Source organism: Talpa occidentalis, unplaced genomic scaffold, assembly GCF_014898055.3.
Source record: "Talpa occidentalis isolate TD23 unplaced genomic scaffold, MPIMG_talOcc4v2.1 talOcc4.16, whole genome shotgun sequence".
Lineage (NCBI taxonomy): Eukaryota > Metazoa > Chordata > Mammalia > Eulipotyphla > Talpidae > Talpa > Talpa occidentalis.
Window position 1 is genome coordinate 28,344,348 of NW_023601653.1, and position 13,934 is coordinate 28,358,281.

Genomic DNA, 13,934 nt, shown 5'->3' on the forward strand with positions numbered 1-13,934 from the left:
TTTCATTTAATATTGTAGTCAGCGCTTTCCAGAAGTGTGAGAATTGAGTCAACAGGATAACTGTGGCTGAGTCATAAAGAGTGCATCTATACAATGAGACAGTCTCATTGTTTAGTACTTAAGTAGTAATGGGTTATAAACATGAAAATGTATCTCGGTGGGACCAATAAAGAAATGCAGAAACAAAGTGAATAAGTACATCTCTTTAAAGCCAGTTAATGGCATGAGAAAGACTGAATGAGTATTAAATTTATGTTCTGAATATTCACCCATTTAAAATGATCAAAAGGCAAATATCAAATATCAACCAATGTCTCTGACCAGACAAAGAGAACCCTAATAGTTTCAAGTCCTAGTTGTGATAAGGAAGGGTAGATGTGATTTATAGCCTTTGTGATACGTTCCATTAAGGCGTAATCATAAAAGTGCAAAATTTTCCTAATACACCTACAACTTACACCATGTTAAGTTTCTTGGACAAGTCACTTACCTTGCTAGGCATCAGCTTTCTTATCTGTAAAAAGGGGTTTATAACTGTTTTTATAAGGCAGAATAGAAATTGATTTCAGAGAATGCACAACACATAGTTCCATGCTAAGTACTCAATAAATCTAAGTGATCATTACAATAATTGTTATTCACAGACTATGGATTCCTATATGTCCTAAGGGTTCTCTTCATATGTTTCTTGAAATTAACACCTTGAAATAACATTATGTTCATGATATTAATATACAACAGTAACATGACATGTTCATTCTCAGTCACAGGATGGATTACATTTTTCCTCATTGATAAATATTTGCTAATGTCATATTTACCAGCTATCTCATTGTTGGTTGTTCAGTGTCATTCTCTATTGCAGGTGTCAGAGCTGCTGATGGAATATCTAGGGGAGTACTCACTTAAGGGTGTCAATTAAGACACCCTTAATTCACCACAGCAGCCTCGGCTTGCTTTATCCATGTTAGACATTTATAACATTTTTAAATAACATTTTGATTGACAAAGGAATCCTTGAATGAAAAGGTTTGAAAATTACTGCTTTCTGGATGACATTTTCTCCAAGAATGGCACAAGGACCATGGTGTTTGGCATAAGGTTAGTATTTGTAATATGATAATATCAAACAGATATTTCCAGCATCGTTTCAGGCACTTTCAAGGTAAGGGGGATGCAAAAGCAAATAAGACATGGTTTCTGCCTCTGAGGAATTTACATGTCCATGAGAAAGGCCAAAAGAAGACCATATACCCAAATTAGTGAAAGAACTGAATGAAAAATTTCAAAGGTTGGAGGAAGACAAAATAATGGGAGATGAGGGTACTACTGTTCATCAAAGTGGCAACAGATGATCTGGTTGTTGGATGATAAAGACTGTTGGTTACCGAGGAAAGGGAGTCTAGGAAGGAAGAACAGCATGAGAAAGGACACTGGTAAGAAGGGGCTGGCTGGTTTTGAGAGATTTTTTTTTTTCAGGAGAGGAATGAATAGGACCTAAATGAAGACAGATATAGACTGGAGATGAGAGAGTAGGGAGACAGGGATAATAGTGAGAGTTCTTAGGTAAATGAGAGCTCCCAAGAACAACAAGTTTATGAATGGACTAGGATTAAAATTAGAACCCTATAATCCAGGATGTTTACTACTTAAGGAAGGGAAGAATGAAAATAGAGGATCAGACCATGAAAGAAAATAAAGAGAGGGAAAAACAAGGAAGTCATGAGAGTTCTGAACATCAAGTGTTCTCAGAGGACAGAAGTCAATAATGATAAAGAAGCAGAAATATTTGACTGAATGAAGATTTTTAATTAACCTCATATTCAAGCAACAAGAAGTACTTGATCACTTTAGTGAAAACAATTTTAATAGTGCATGAAAGATGGAAATTGGCACCGAAGAGTTGTTAAATGGGAATTGAACAAATAGATGTCAGGATCTAGTTTGTTTTTCACTAAGTTTGATGTAGCTATAAAGGAGGAAGACAGAATGGTATTTGACAATGGAGGTGAGAAAATTTAGAGCATGAAAGAAGAAAACTGATATTTCTCAGAGCACTTACATGGAATTTTGCTAGGCAGTTGCACATACCTGAGTCTTAAGTGTATGTGTAGGCTAAAGGGAATGAGGGAGTAAGATTGTGTAATTAAAGTTAAAAGAAAGGAAAATTAGAGCAGATGATAAAAGTTAAAAGAAAGGAAAATTAGAGCAGATGATAAGAAGAGGAAACACCGAGAGGGAAATCATCTTTTCTAAAACAGGCATCATTGCAGCAGGTTTAAAGAGTGCAATGCACAAATATGTGACTGCAAAGTTTCTGGAATTTTCTTAATTTGTGTGTCTGACCTGAATAGAGGGCTTTTCTAAAATAGAAATAGACTTGTTAAAATGACAGCTTGGATTTAATAATAGCTAACATTTATAGAATGCTTTCTCAGTGCCAGACACTCTGCTAAGCACTTTATATGCATTGATGCCTTACCCAACAACCCTATGATGGAGATATTTTCACCCCCATTTTATGTAGGAAGAAACTGATACAGAGAAAGCTGATGTGACAGTCCCAAGGTGACAGATTTAGTATCTGGGGGAACTAAGATTTGAACCCATGCAGTTTGTGTCCAGAGCTTGTTTTTTTTTTTTTCTTTTTCTTTCTTTTTTAGCATTTATTGAAGTTCTTTATTATAATGCTTCTCTATTCCAACAAGGCCACTGTTAATGATAATATTTGTAATAGAATTAGGTGCAAGTCCATATTATAAATTCCTTTCAGAACTTAATAAATCATGTCATTTGTTTTAAAGCTATCTATCCAATGGCATTTCTACATGAATAACACAACCACCCTAGCTCACTGGCTCTTATTCTGGACTGAGTCAGGTTCTGATTGTTTGGTTTTCTGTTGTGCTTAAGGAAAGGTGCTCTGTACTTCAAGGAGCTCATGAATATCAAAACCTTAATCACAGCTATTCCGATGACATGAGTTCATGCTTTACAAACCAACTATGGCCCTAGTCATATTAAAATCAAAGTTGCAAAATAAAGAAACATTCTGAAAAAGCTTGTCTGCTTCATTTAGATAACAGTGTGCACAATGAATTGAAAGATAAAAATGCTCAGCATTTACCATTTCCTTTTCCTTTTTTTTTTTAATTTTAAGCCCTGTGGTATTATGGATGATACCATCAGGCAATTTGGTTTGAATATGCTCCATGCTGGACTGTGCAGATTACCCAACTAATGACATGCATGCTCCTTGCCATTGTGACACCACTCTTCTCATAAGTGGGAATTTCAAGTGACAGACTAAAGCTGTTTGCTATCAATTTTGCAAAAAACACATCTGCCAGATAGCCAAGATTTAGTTCAGAGACTGAAATCGATTAATATTTTAATTTGTTACCTGTCATTATCGTCACACTATATTATGCCAAGTCAAAAGTGATAACCTTTATATAACATATGCTCCCAAAGGAATTTGATTTTAGGGATATGTTATATTTTTGTTTAGTGTGGCTCTCTGTACATAAACCTCCTTAGAAATTTCAATTACAAGGGCAATAAAAATTGTGATGGATTAAAATGAAAGTGTAAAATATAAAGTTACTTATTTTTCACACAACTGTGTGATCATATTTATAAGCATTTTTCTAACACTTATTTACCATAACATTTTAAGATTTTAGATACTTCACTTGTTCCTTTCTATTACATCAAGGAGAGTACTAGCAATATAATATTTTTATTGGTGTTACCCAGCTATTTTGGGATTTTATTATTTTAGGTTGCTGGCCAAACAAAAATTTTCACAGAGGAGTGGATTGGTTATTTGGTCTGATTTCCAGTGCCCCATGAAAGGGACATGGGAATGGGGCAGTGGCTTGGGTAGAAATGAAATGTGGTTGGCTATGGGAAAGGAAAGAAGGGAGAATTTTATAGATTACTTTCCAATTGATTGTTTTCCTTCTGATGAACAGGGAGGAAAATGTAATAGCTAACTCTCCATGGGGAAGGCTAGAGATGGAACTATTGTAAAGATATAAACAATTTGTTAGTGTGAGCAATACAATATTGAAATAATGCTTTCCTCAGTGTTAGAAATTGAAATATTAATGAGCATCTTAAAGCCTCAAAATCTAAGAGGGGTGGTTCAGGATATAAGTTACATTAGCATCCATTCATTCACCAAGTAGGTATCGTGTGCCACTTATATGCCTGATACCAAGGATATAACTTGCCTTAGAACAGACACAACTTCTTGCTCTCACAGAGCTGGCATTATTTTTGGAGGAAGCTGGAGGAACTTAAAAACAAATTACAAAATACATATTATTGCAGATGGTGCTAAGTAATATTATGAGAAATGAAGCAAAAGTGAGCATAGGAAATGCTGGCAATAATGGGATGTGATGAACGAATTATAATTTTAATAGCATGGTTGAGGAAGATGACATTTGGGCAAAGATCTAAAGGAGATGAAATAATTATGTGAATACATAGGGAACATTAAATCCCATAGTTATCAATGTTGTCATGCTATTCATAATGTTTGCCAGCACAGAGTGGGAGCCGGTACTGAAGACAAGGCGGAATATGCATTTGGCTTGGTGGTATTCATTACTTTCCCTGCTTCCTTATAACATGTTTGTCTTTATTTTTTTTTTTAAAGATTTATTTATTTAAGCATACAAGAGCTGGGTACAGGCCAGAGGTGTGGGAGGTGAGAAGATTCCAGAGACAGAGTGGGGAGCAGAACAGGATTGACTGAAATACACTGCTGAAGGGAGCAGACAGGAGAGGTTTGCTGTGCCATGTGGGTCACCTCCCTGGCCAGGGATCAAACTCATGCTGCGGTAACTGTGGATTGCTTCATAGTGCTAACACTTAACCCATTTGCACCACCAGAGCGGCCCACACATTTGTCTTAAAGTAAGCACTTTGATAAGCTATTTTAAGTGAGAGTTCCCCCGTGATATGCATTTGGTTTCTGCCTTGGAATAAATTATCACCTTATATCAAAAGAACCCAGATGAATCCATCAGCCTAGCGGCAGTACAAGGAAGAGAATGAGAACTTTCATTTCCCATCCTACTGTGTGATCTATTGGACCATCTCTGTCTTCCCTGGTCTGGATCTTTTTTGCTAAGAGTGGTGATTACTAGCAACTGTGCTAAGAGTATCCTGAAATGAATTTGTTGATGTGAACAGATAGATCAACTTGTTTTTAAATAAGGGATCAGAAGTTGATTCCTTGTATTTTTTCATTTAGTTACTGACTGTCCTTATAGACTAATTCTCTTACAAATTTTATAAATCTCTCATCTTCTGTCCTTACCCTTCTATAGTACAGTAGCCAAGAGTTAATTTCTTAAGGGCTCTAGTGAGATCATTTGGACATCTTTGCTCAAAATGCTCCAAAGGCATTTTATTGCACTCTTAGTAAAATCCAAGGTCCGTGCAATTTACAGGCCACACATTAGAAGGCTTTTGTGACTATCCAGCTTCATCTCCTACCACTCTCTGTTCATTCTTTGTAAGTACAGTGGGCTCCTTGTTGTTCCAGGCAGATTTTTGCCTAAGGCTTTTGTCTGTATTTCCCAGGTGTTATAAATTTATCTACCACTTCCTCCAGGTTTCTTTACAAAGGAAATCAACCCTGAAGATCCTAAAAAATAACCTTTTATCTTCTATACCTGTCACCTTCCTATTTACCATCCTCTAGTTTTCTTATTCATCACTACATGACACACATTAGAAATTTGCCTCTTTGTTATTTATTAGTTCTTGTCCCCATGGCAATATAAGCTTTGTGAGGGCCAAAACCTATTTCTTCATAATCTGGAAAAGTGTCTCTAGTATTTAGTAACTGGTTAAATCTAAAGAAAAAAGACCAATCTGTAGTTTGACATTTAAGTAAAATGCCACTGATCAGAATTAATGGTACACTCATACAAAAAACATAGATATAGATTTTTTTCCCTGATGACAGACAATTTAATAGGCTGTTCAAAAGATTTTGAAATAATGAATAAAATCAAATAAAAACTTGTAATATTAGTTCAGTTTACCTATTACTTAGGGATAATCTTTACAATGCAATGCAGATCCAAAATACAGACAACACACCCCATAAACATTAATATTTGTGACAAAAACAGGCATTAAAGATGATTAAGAACCCACTTACATGAAACAAAGATTTTTTTATCAATTAAATTTTGATTTATAAAATATGTTTTAAGACTTTATATCCAAGAATATTTATTTTACTGTTGGAGTACAGTAAAATATTATTTCCAATAATAAAAAAATAAATGTAAGCTTATAATATGTTAAGAGGAGTTCTGCTTTCCAGTGGATAAGGTGATTTTCAACCATTTATTTTTATTCTATTTAAACATTATATAATACTCACATGGAATTTTATGCAACTCATTCATAAATTTCTCTTTCAGCTTAGAAAAGGCATCTTCCTTTCCTTCTCCTGGGCTGGCTGGCTCTGTGGCATTATTTGGTAGAACAGTCGAAACGGTGGTGACTGGCGGGGCTGCCAGGGCCTCATGATGACTCTCGCTCACCATTTTAGGTTCAGATGAAACTGTAAGGGGAGGGAAGTGCACAGAAAAGAACAATTCAAAATGGCTTCACTGATTCCACATCAAAGGTATACAGGAGATGAAAAAGCATCAGAGGGTGCACCTGCTCACTGGGTAAATAGTCTATCATTAGCATATTACTTTATGTTGGTTCATGAAATATTTATGGAACCACAGAGGAGAGTTTCCCCAGCAGGTACGGCCAGACATAGTTACTGAAAGGATTTTCTCCCAACAACACTATGTAAGCTGTCAAATCTAGTAGTTTTCTATACAGTCAATTATTTGCTGTAGATTTAGCTTCTGACCCTAACTTACTGAAATGTGAATGAAACAGTTGCTCCATGCTCTAAACATTTTATATTTTCTGAAAGGAAAAGAGAACAAATATTTATATTAGAAATAATGGTTAAAGATATACTTTCAAAACATTAGTGGCTGTTAGAAGGATTATAAGCAATACTATTATAATATAACAACACTATTATAAGATATTGTACAGAAATTGGTTCTTGAACCTCATTTTTTATGGTATGTTTTCCTCTGAGTCATTTTTTTTTGATATTTGCTGTAGACAATACTCTGATTAATAATTCACTTCTTGCCAGGTGAATTTTTGAAGCTACTGTAAATGTGGCATGATTTCATGGGAATATACATGATACACTGTATTTACCAAGGCACTGATGATAAAACATAACTTGTTCATCTAATTATTTTAATTTATTTAGTTCAGTAACATTCTTGAATTATTTTATGAAATTATTCAATTATTTTAGATGGTTATCTCCAAAATATTAAAAATAATCCTTAAAGTAGTCAGTGAAAAAGGATCTTATAGGAGGCACTGTAGTACTTTTCACTAAATGAATTTTGGCAAGGCATTTGTCCTCTTAATTTACCTGCTTTCTGAAATATGAAGTAATGAAACCTGCCTTGCCTAAATTTTTCTTCATGCATGTGAGTGCTCTCTGAAGGGGTGGAATTGAAGTTGTAGTCTCCAGTCTGAACATATTTTGGACCTTAATAGCTTTACTGTGTAATTTAAGATTTCAGGCTGTGCTGGTGAGGGAGTGAACATGATTTTGGGCAAACAGAGATACTCAATGCCTGGGCATTAATAACCCCAGTTTCAACAGGAAAGTTGGTGGGTCTATAGAGTCCTTTTGATTTGCAAACAAACAATGCATTTTTATGAATTAAACCTTCGCGAATCTATTTTCTGTAACTGTGGATATAGTAGAAGTACAATTGAAAATGTGTAGAATAATCTCAGATAAATGGATAAAAAAATTTCATTCTTTTTTAAGTTTTTAATTTTTCCATTATAAATACTAATATAATACAAAAGTTTATGATCAGGTTAGACTCAGACAGGCATGGATTCACACTCTCTGTTCTTATTTTTTCCTTGGTAAAATGAGAATAATCATACCAAATCATGGGGTTTTCATGAGAATGCAAGATAATCTATTCAAAGAATGTATGTAGCATGATGTCTGACATGTAAGCTTGTTTCATCTATTTATCAGTGGATGAACTGATCGATTCATTCATGCATCCTTCCTTCCCTAGTAGCAATTGGCAGCCCAGAATTTTCCAGAATGTGGCAAAATTTTACTTCCCAACTTAGTGATTTCCAGGCTTTCTCATACTGTTTACCTTAGGATCTTGTCTCCTTATAAGAGTCTGGAGTCTTATTTGCACTATTGGCATAACTCAGGTGAAACTATACAGATATTGATGATACTGTGACTTTTACATTTCATGTTAGTCAGCAAGACTAAAATCATACATACACTCAAACACATACATATGTATGAAATATCAATATGTATGTATTCAAAAAATAAATTTGTTCCTCTGCTGTGAGAATCACCAGATAAAATAAGCAATATTACTTATCTCCACAGGATAGTTGAGGATATTTGAGGAATTATGTTTTATGGTGGAATTTAAAGGAAATGATTGTATTAAATACAAATAGCTAAGTGCAGTAGTACCATCATTAAGTTGAAGGCATATTATCTGTGTTTTGGCTCAATCTTGTCTTGTCTGGAAGTGGGTATTGCTGCTGGTCCTCAAACTGACATTCGGCTGCCATTCCAAGTGGCTACGCCGTTGTTTCTAGTCCTTGGTTCTTGGCCACTCTGGTTTATTAAATATTTTTCTTTTACCCCAGCTGATTATGGAATATAAAACATATTTACATATAGGTTGAATAATCAAAGCAATGATAGGAAAAATAAGATTCAGTATTTAGAAAACGTACTTTGTTTATTCAATTTTTTAAAGGAAGCAAACATTGTTTCTATAATTTCCCAGAATGATCCTCTTTAGGTGTGAAGTATTGTTTGGAAGATGTTTTTAGGAAGAAGGGAAAAACTATAAACTTTTAACGTTCAATTGTCAATGATATTATTCCTATTATATCTGATTTTAAAAAAGTCAAGAAAATATTGCAATAGATATATAGACATTGTTCCTTTTATGTTGCACATACTGTTATAAAATGAAAAATCAAAATACAAAAAATATGACAGATTAATTGCTTATTATTTTATTTTCAATACTTCATTATTTTGAGGTAATATTTGTAAATAGCAAAACTAAGAATGGTTACGTGGCTCTTGAGAATTCATATTCATGGAAATAATGTGGTTATCAAGAAGCTTCACTTTGTAGGTGGGAAAACTTATTTAGTCCTGACTAATGTGATAACTTTAAAGTCTCTAAGCACTTTACTGCATGTGGCAGTTTTATTATTCAGAAAAAAATTGACATTTTGCTCAATTCTTATAATAGGCATTAGTTACTGAGATTATATGTGTTAAGAATAGATAGGAAGGTGAGGGTACAAAGCACTAGATAATTAGGAAATTCCATTGATTTAGAAAAATATTTTATAGTGGCCAAAGTAACAACACATCAAAAAATTTAGAGGTGTTTATTCTTTACCTAGGAATTCACAATAAGAATTAATCTTAGGTGTACAAATAATTTAATGTAAGAATATTTATAGTTAGTTTTTGGTCTTCTGATACTAGGAATATCTAATAGAGAGACTTCTTAAATTACAGTAATCCCATAAAATGCTGTTATTAAATAATCTTAGAGGTAAATATTTACAAACCTGGAAATACATTACAATGCTAGATAAAAAAATTAAAATTATGAGGCATATGTGTCCAGCTTATATAAAAAACTTGTAAAAAGGAGAAGTGATATATTTAAAAATGTTACAACTTGTTAGAATACGCACTTTTTTTTTTTTTTTACCAAATATTTACATTGTCAATATATTATAAGTCTGGGTTATTTTTTATTGTGGTATAAATGCCATATACAATTATAGTGATATCAGGTGTATGATATAATGCTTTAGTATTTGTATACATTGCAAGATGATCACAATGGGTACAGATCATCATGGGTAGAGTTATCACCCGTCATCAGAGTTACAAAGATTTTTTTTCTTATGAGAACATTTAAAATCTAGTTTCTTGGAAGCTTTCATTATGCAACACAGTATTATTAGTTGTAGTCATCATGCTGTGTGTTACAGCTCATAATCTATTTTATAACTGTAGCTCTTATACCCCTTTACAGTTTTTGCCTAAGCCCCAACCCTCATCCCCTCTGGCAACCACCATTCTGATGTCTGTGTTTTGAGTTTTGTTTTTATAAATTCAACTTATTTTAAGTTACATTAAATACCCTTTAAAGTGTTTTGCTCTTGAGAAAATTAGATTTTGCAAAAAGGTTTCCTAATGACAGATTTTCAAAACTATGAAGTGTAATGTAAGGAGCTAAATTGCAATAAAATGATTCAGCTACATATTTAGCAAATAAGTTATGTAAAATGGCCATTGGTTAAAATAAAATGTAGAAAATACTATGGCATCATAAAGGTTTACTTTTGTGGTCTAAAATTAGCAAGATCAGGATTTTGGTTGCTATGACAACTTTCCTCTGTCCTTTATAGTTATTCTTCTTAGTTGAACTTTAATTATGTCTCTAGGTCTACAAATTGATAAGGATTTCTCAGATTATACAGTGAGATAGTCTACCATACTGCATAGACATAATGGTTTCTGAAGAAAGCACCATTTCCATCTCTATTTAAGTATTGTATTTTTTATTAATAATAGCATGCCAAATTAAAGAACAAACAGAAAGGCAAAGAAATACTTAAAAAAATACTTAAAAAAACATTATAATGCAAAAATGCCTTAAACAAAAGTAAGTAAGTCTTGGGGTAATTATAAAAAGCTTGGGAGATAGCATGGAGTGTATTAGAATGCATTTTTTTTTAAAGATTTATTTATTTATACTAGAATCTGTGTACAGGCCAGATGCGCGAGAGGGTGAGAAGATTCACCAGAGAGAGAGCAGGGAACAGAACAGGCAGACTGACAAAAAACACTGCTGAAGGGAGCAGCAGGCATGACAGGAGAGGTCTGCGGTGCCATGTGGGACCCTTGCTGGCCAGCCAGTATCAAACTGCCACTGCAGAGGCTGCAGACAGCTTCACAGCGCTGCGCTCAATTGCCTGCGCCACCAGGGGAGGCCTGTATTAGAATGCATTTTTAAGGTGGAGGGCAGAATATGGTGATTTCTTTCAATCAGAATTTCCCTTGACCTACTGTTAAGTTTAGGCAGAAATCCTAGGAAGATGTCACATAGGGATATCTCCCTGCTGACAACTCATAGGTGAGGAATCTCAAGAATTGCCATTGGCTAAAAGGAACTACTTGCCCAAGGTTAAACACAGTGACTGGTGGATGGTGATTCAAAGACCTGATTCCTTGTCTCAATTTGGGCCTTGGGATCAGCTAAAGCCTGTGGTAACAGTTTTTGCCCAGACCTGCTCCCTCCAATTCCTTACACCTAAAGCGTCCCCCATATCTGACTCTGAATAGCATCCTAGGGAATCAGATTGATGACACCCACTTTCATTTAAACTCTTTCCAAACCCAACAATCATTAAGTGACAGGTTAAGTTGAACAGCATTATCAGAATAGTCCACAAGTTTGCAGATGTTGGAACGCCTGGTTCGAGGTAGGTATATCTTCTCTCCAGTGTAAATAGACGCTCTCTCTTGAGGTAAGAAGAGGAAAACCAGAGGATATACTGAGAATATATTGCTTCCAGTCATGGTGCAAGACAGCTGACCCCTGTCAATAGTCTTAAAAAGAAGGGCAAGGGATAAAAGCTGTTTATCATACCTCGAGGCAGTTGGAAACACAGAGGGCAGCCTATCTTCAAAAAAAACCATAACATGTTTAGGCTTCTGGATTCCCTGTGTTTTCAAGATAGATTTAGGTACTGCTACACTTTATACATTTATTAGTCACAGAAGTCTCCTAAAATGTTCAGGGAGAGTATGATTCTCAAGCACTATCTTTCATAGTGCTTTTGAAAATTGAATGTAAGTGGGTCTGTTTAACTTTGCTTTGAAAATAGAATCAACATTCCTCCCCATCTTACAAATAACATACTAGACAAATTGATATGGTATATAGATTTTTATATTGAAGGTATCTGGAAAAATGGGGGGACAGAGGAAATACTGCTTGTTTATCAACTATGTTTTTAAAGAACCCCTTGTCCCTCGTCTGTCTGCCCATCCAACCATCTATTATAAACTGCTTTATTAAAGCACTGACATGCACAAAGTGATACTTTAATATTTATTGTATACAACTTGATGAGTTTGGCTATACCATTACCACTGTTTCTAGTTTCTTCCCTAGAAAAGGCGCTGTATATTTTCCTCTCTCTCTGAAGCTATGATAGCCAGATTGCCTTTTCTTTGCATATCATTCTTCCCTGTGATTGGGGAGACCAAAATTCCTCCTACATTCCCTAACTTTCACTTTTCTTGTTTTCATAGTTTTCTTACCCCTACCCCCCAAAGAGGAGAATGACACTCATTTATTGTTAGGTCTCCTTTGTCATATACTGGACACTTGATGTATGTCATGAGTGTCTTGAGTCCTGTGTTTTCTATGGAATCAGTATATGACACTAACTTGCACCATCAATATAGCCTGTGCATTTCTCCTGACTGTCTTTCCCTGTCATTATGGATACTTACATATGCCCTGTGATGGCATTTTTTTTTTTGACACCAATATTGGTAAATTATAACTCCACTTACCTTCTTGACATAGACAACTGGGAACATGACTCTGATTGCCCAGGAAGCAGATGGGACAGCATGAATAGGAAGTAGCAAGTAATACCAGGAATTAGGAAATTTGGGTCCAAAGGGAGTAAACAGAGGGAAATGCAGATATGAAGTGCTCAAAACAAATAGCTTTTCTGGTAAATATTTGCATCAAAAAACAGGGATCAGACTTTTTTTTTAAATAAATTTTATTTTTATATTCCCCATACAATTGCAACCCCCTTATTTTGACCCCAATCCCTCCCCTCCCCGCCCCCCCCCACCCCCCATAGAGTGTCTCTGGTTCATAGTTGTTTGTTGATTTTGATTTTCACTTTCTTATAGTTATTCATTTTCCTGGTCCCTTATTTAAGTTTTCTAGATTCCTGCTATGAGTGACATCATCCGGTGTTTTTCTTTTTCTTTCTGGCTTATTTCACTGAGCATGATCCCTTCCAGTGCCATCCATGTTGCTGCAAATTGCATGTGTTTATCTTTTTTGAATGCCGAGTGATATTCCATGGTGTATATGTACCACATCTTCTTGAGGGATCAGACTTTTTAAATGGTATGTACTCCCACCAGAATTTGGAAAATTTTGACTTACTAGCTTCCAGTTTTCATATTTCAATGTGAATTATGTATTTACTATCTTTATCTTAAGCAATTAATTTTTCATTCCCTTCCATGCCTGTGTCCCCAAGACAAGCAAAAGCAATTCCTCATGACCCATTGTACTTAAAGGTGGAAGGACACTGGAGAAGATTTATTTCAAACTTGATCCAACTTGTCAAAATTTTTATTTTTTAAAAATTTTCAATGAGATCTGACCCTGGACACTGTTGATGGTTGGTGAGATATAGACTTGTACATGATCCCAGCTTTCCTATAACACAGCTCCTTGTTAGTGAAATTGTCCTGTATCTAGACTCTGATGACAAAGAATCTACATAGATAGATTGTGCCCACCCCTACAGTCATGGCACAGTGGATTTGGGGGGGTGAGTACCTCATTCAAAGGGAGCTCACTTAGGTGTTGGCCTGAGGCCAAACACGTTTGACTTGAGCAGGTGAATGAAGCCAATAAAAATAGCTCTTTCAGGAATTTAAACGGAAATGCCTAGGGGAAACTGAGGCATTGAGAAGAGTGGGAAATGTTCATTTT

The 13,934-nt window shown here is 35.0% G+C and overlaps 1 protein-coding gene across 2 annotated transcripts in view; it reads right to left on the bottom strand.

Moving 5' to 3' along the window:
• SYT1 (synaptotagmin 1) overlaps window positions 1-13,934 on the bottom strand; it is a 495,552-nt gene that overhangs the window by 185,844 nt on the left and 295,774 nt on the right. The window contains exons 1-2 of one of the 2 annotated variants that reach the window (XM_037513937.2): window positions 6,915-6,952; window positions 6,416-6,598 (exon numbers count right to left, since the gene is read on the bottom strand). In XM_037513937.2, the coding sequence (XP_037369834.2) occupies window positions 6,416-6,598; window positions 6,915-6,942 (211 nt within the window). In that variant the 5' untranslated portion in view covers window positions 6,943-6,952. Of the gene's footprint in view, window positions 1-6,415; window positions 6,599-6,914; window positions 6,953-13,934 lie in introns of those variants that run through there. The other variant, XM_054696190.1, reaches the window with a different exon arrangement.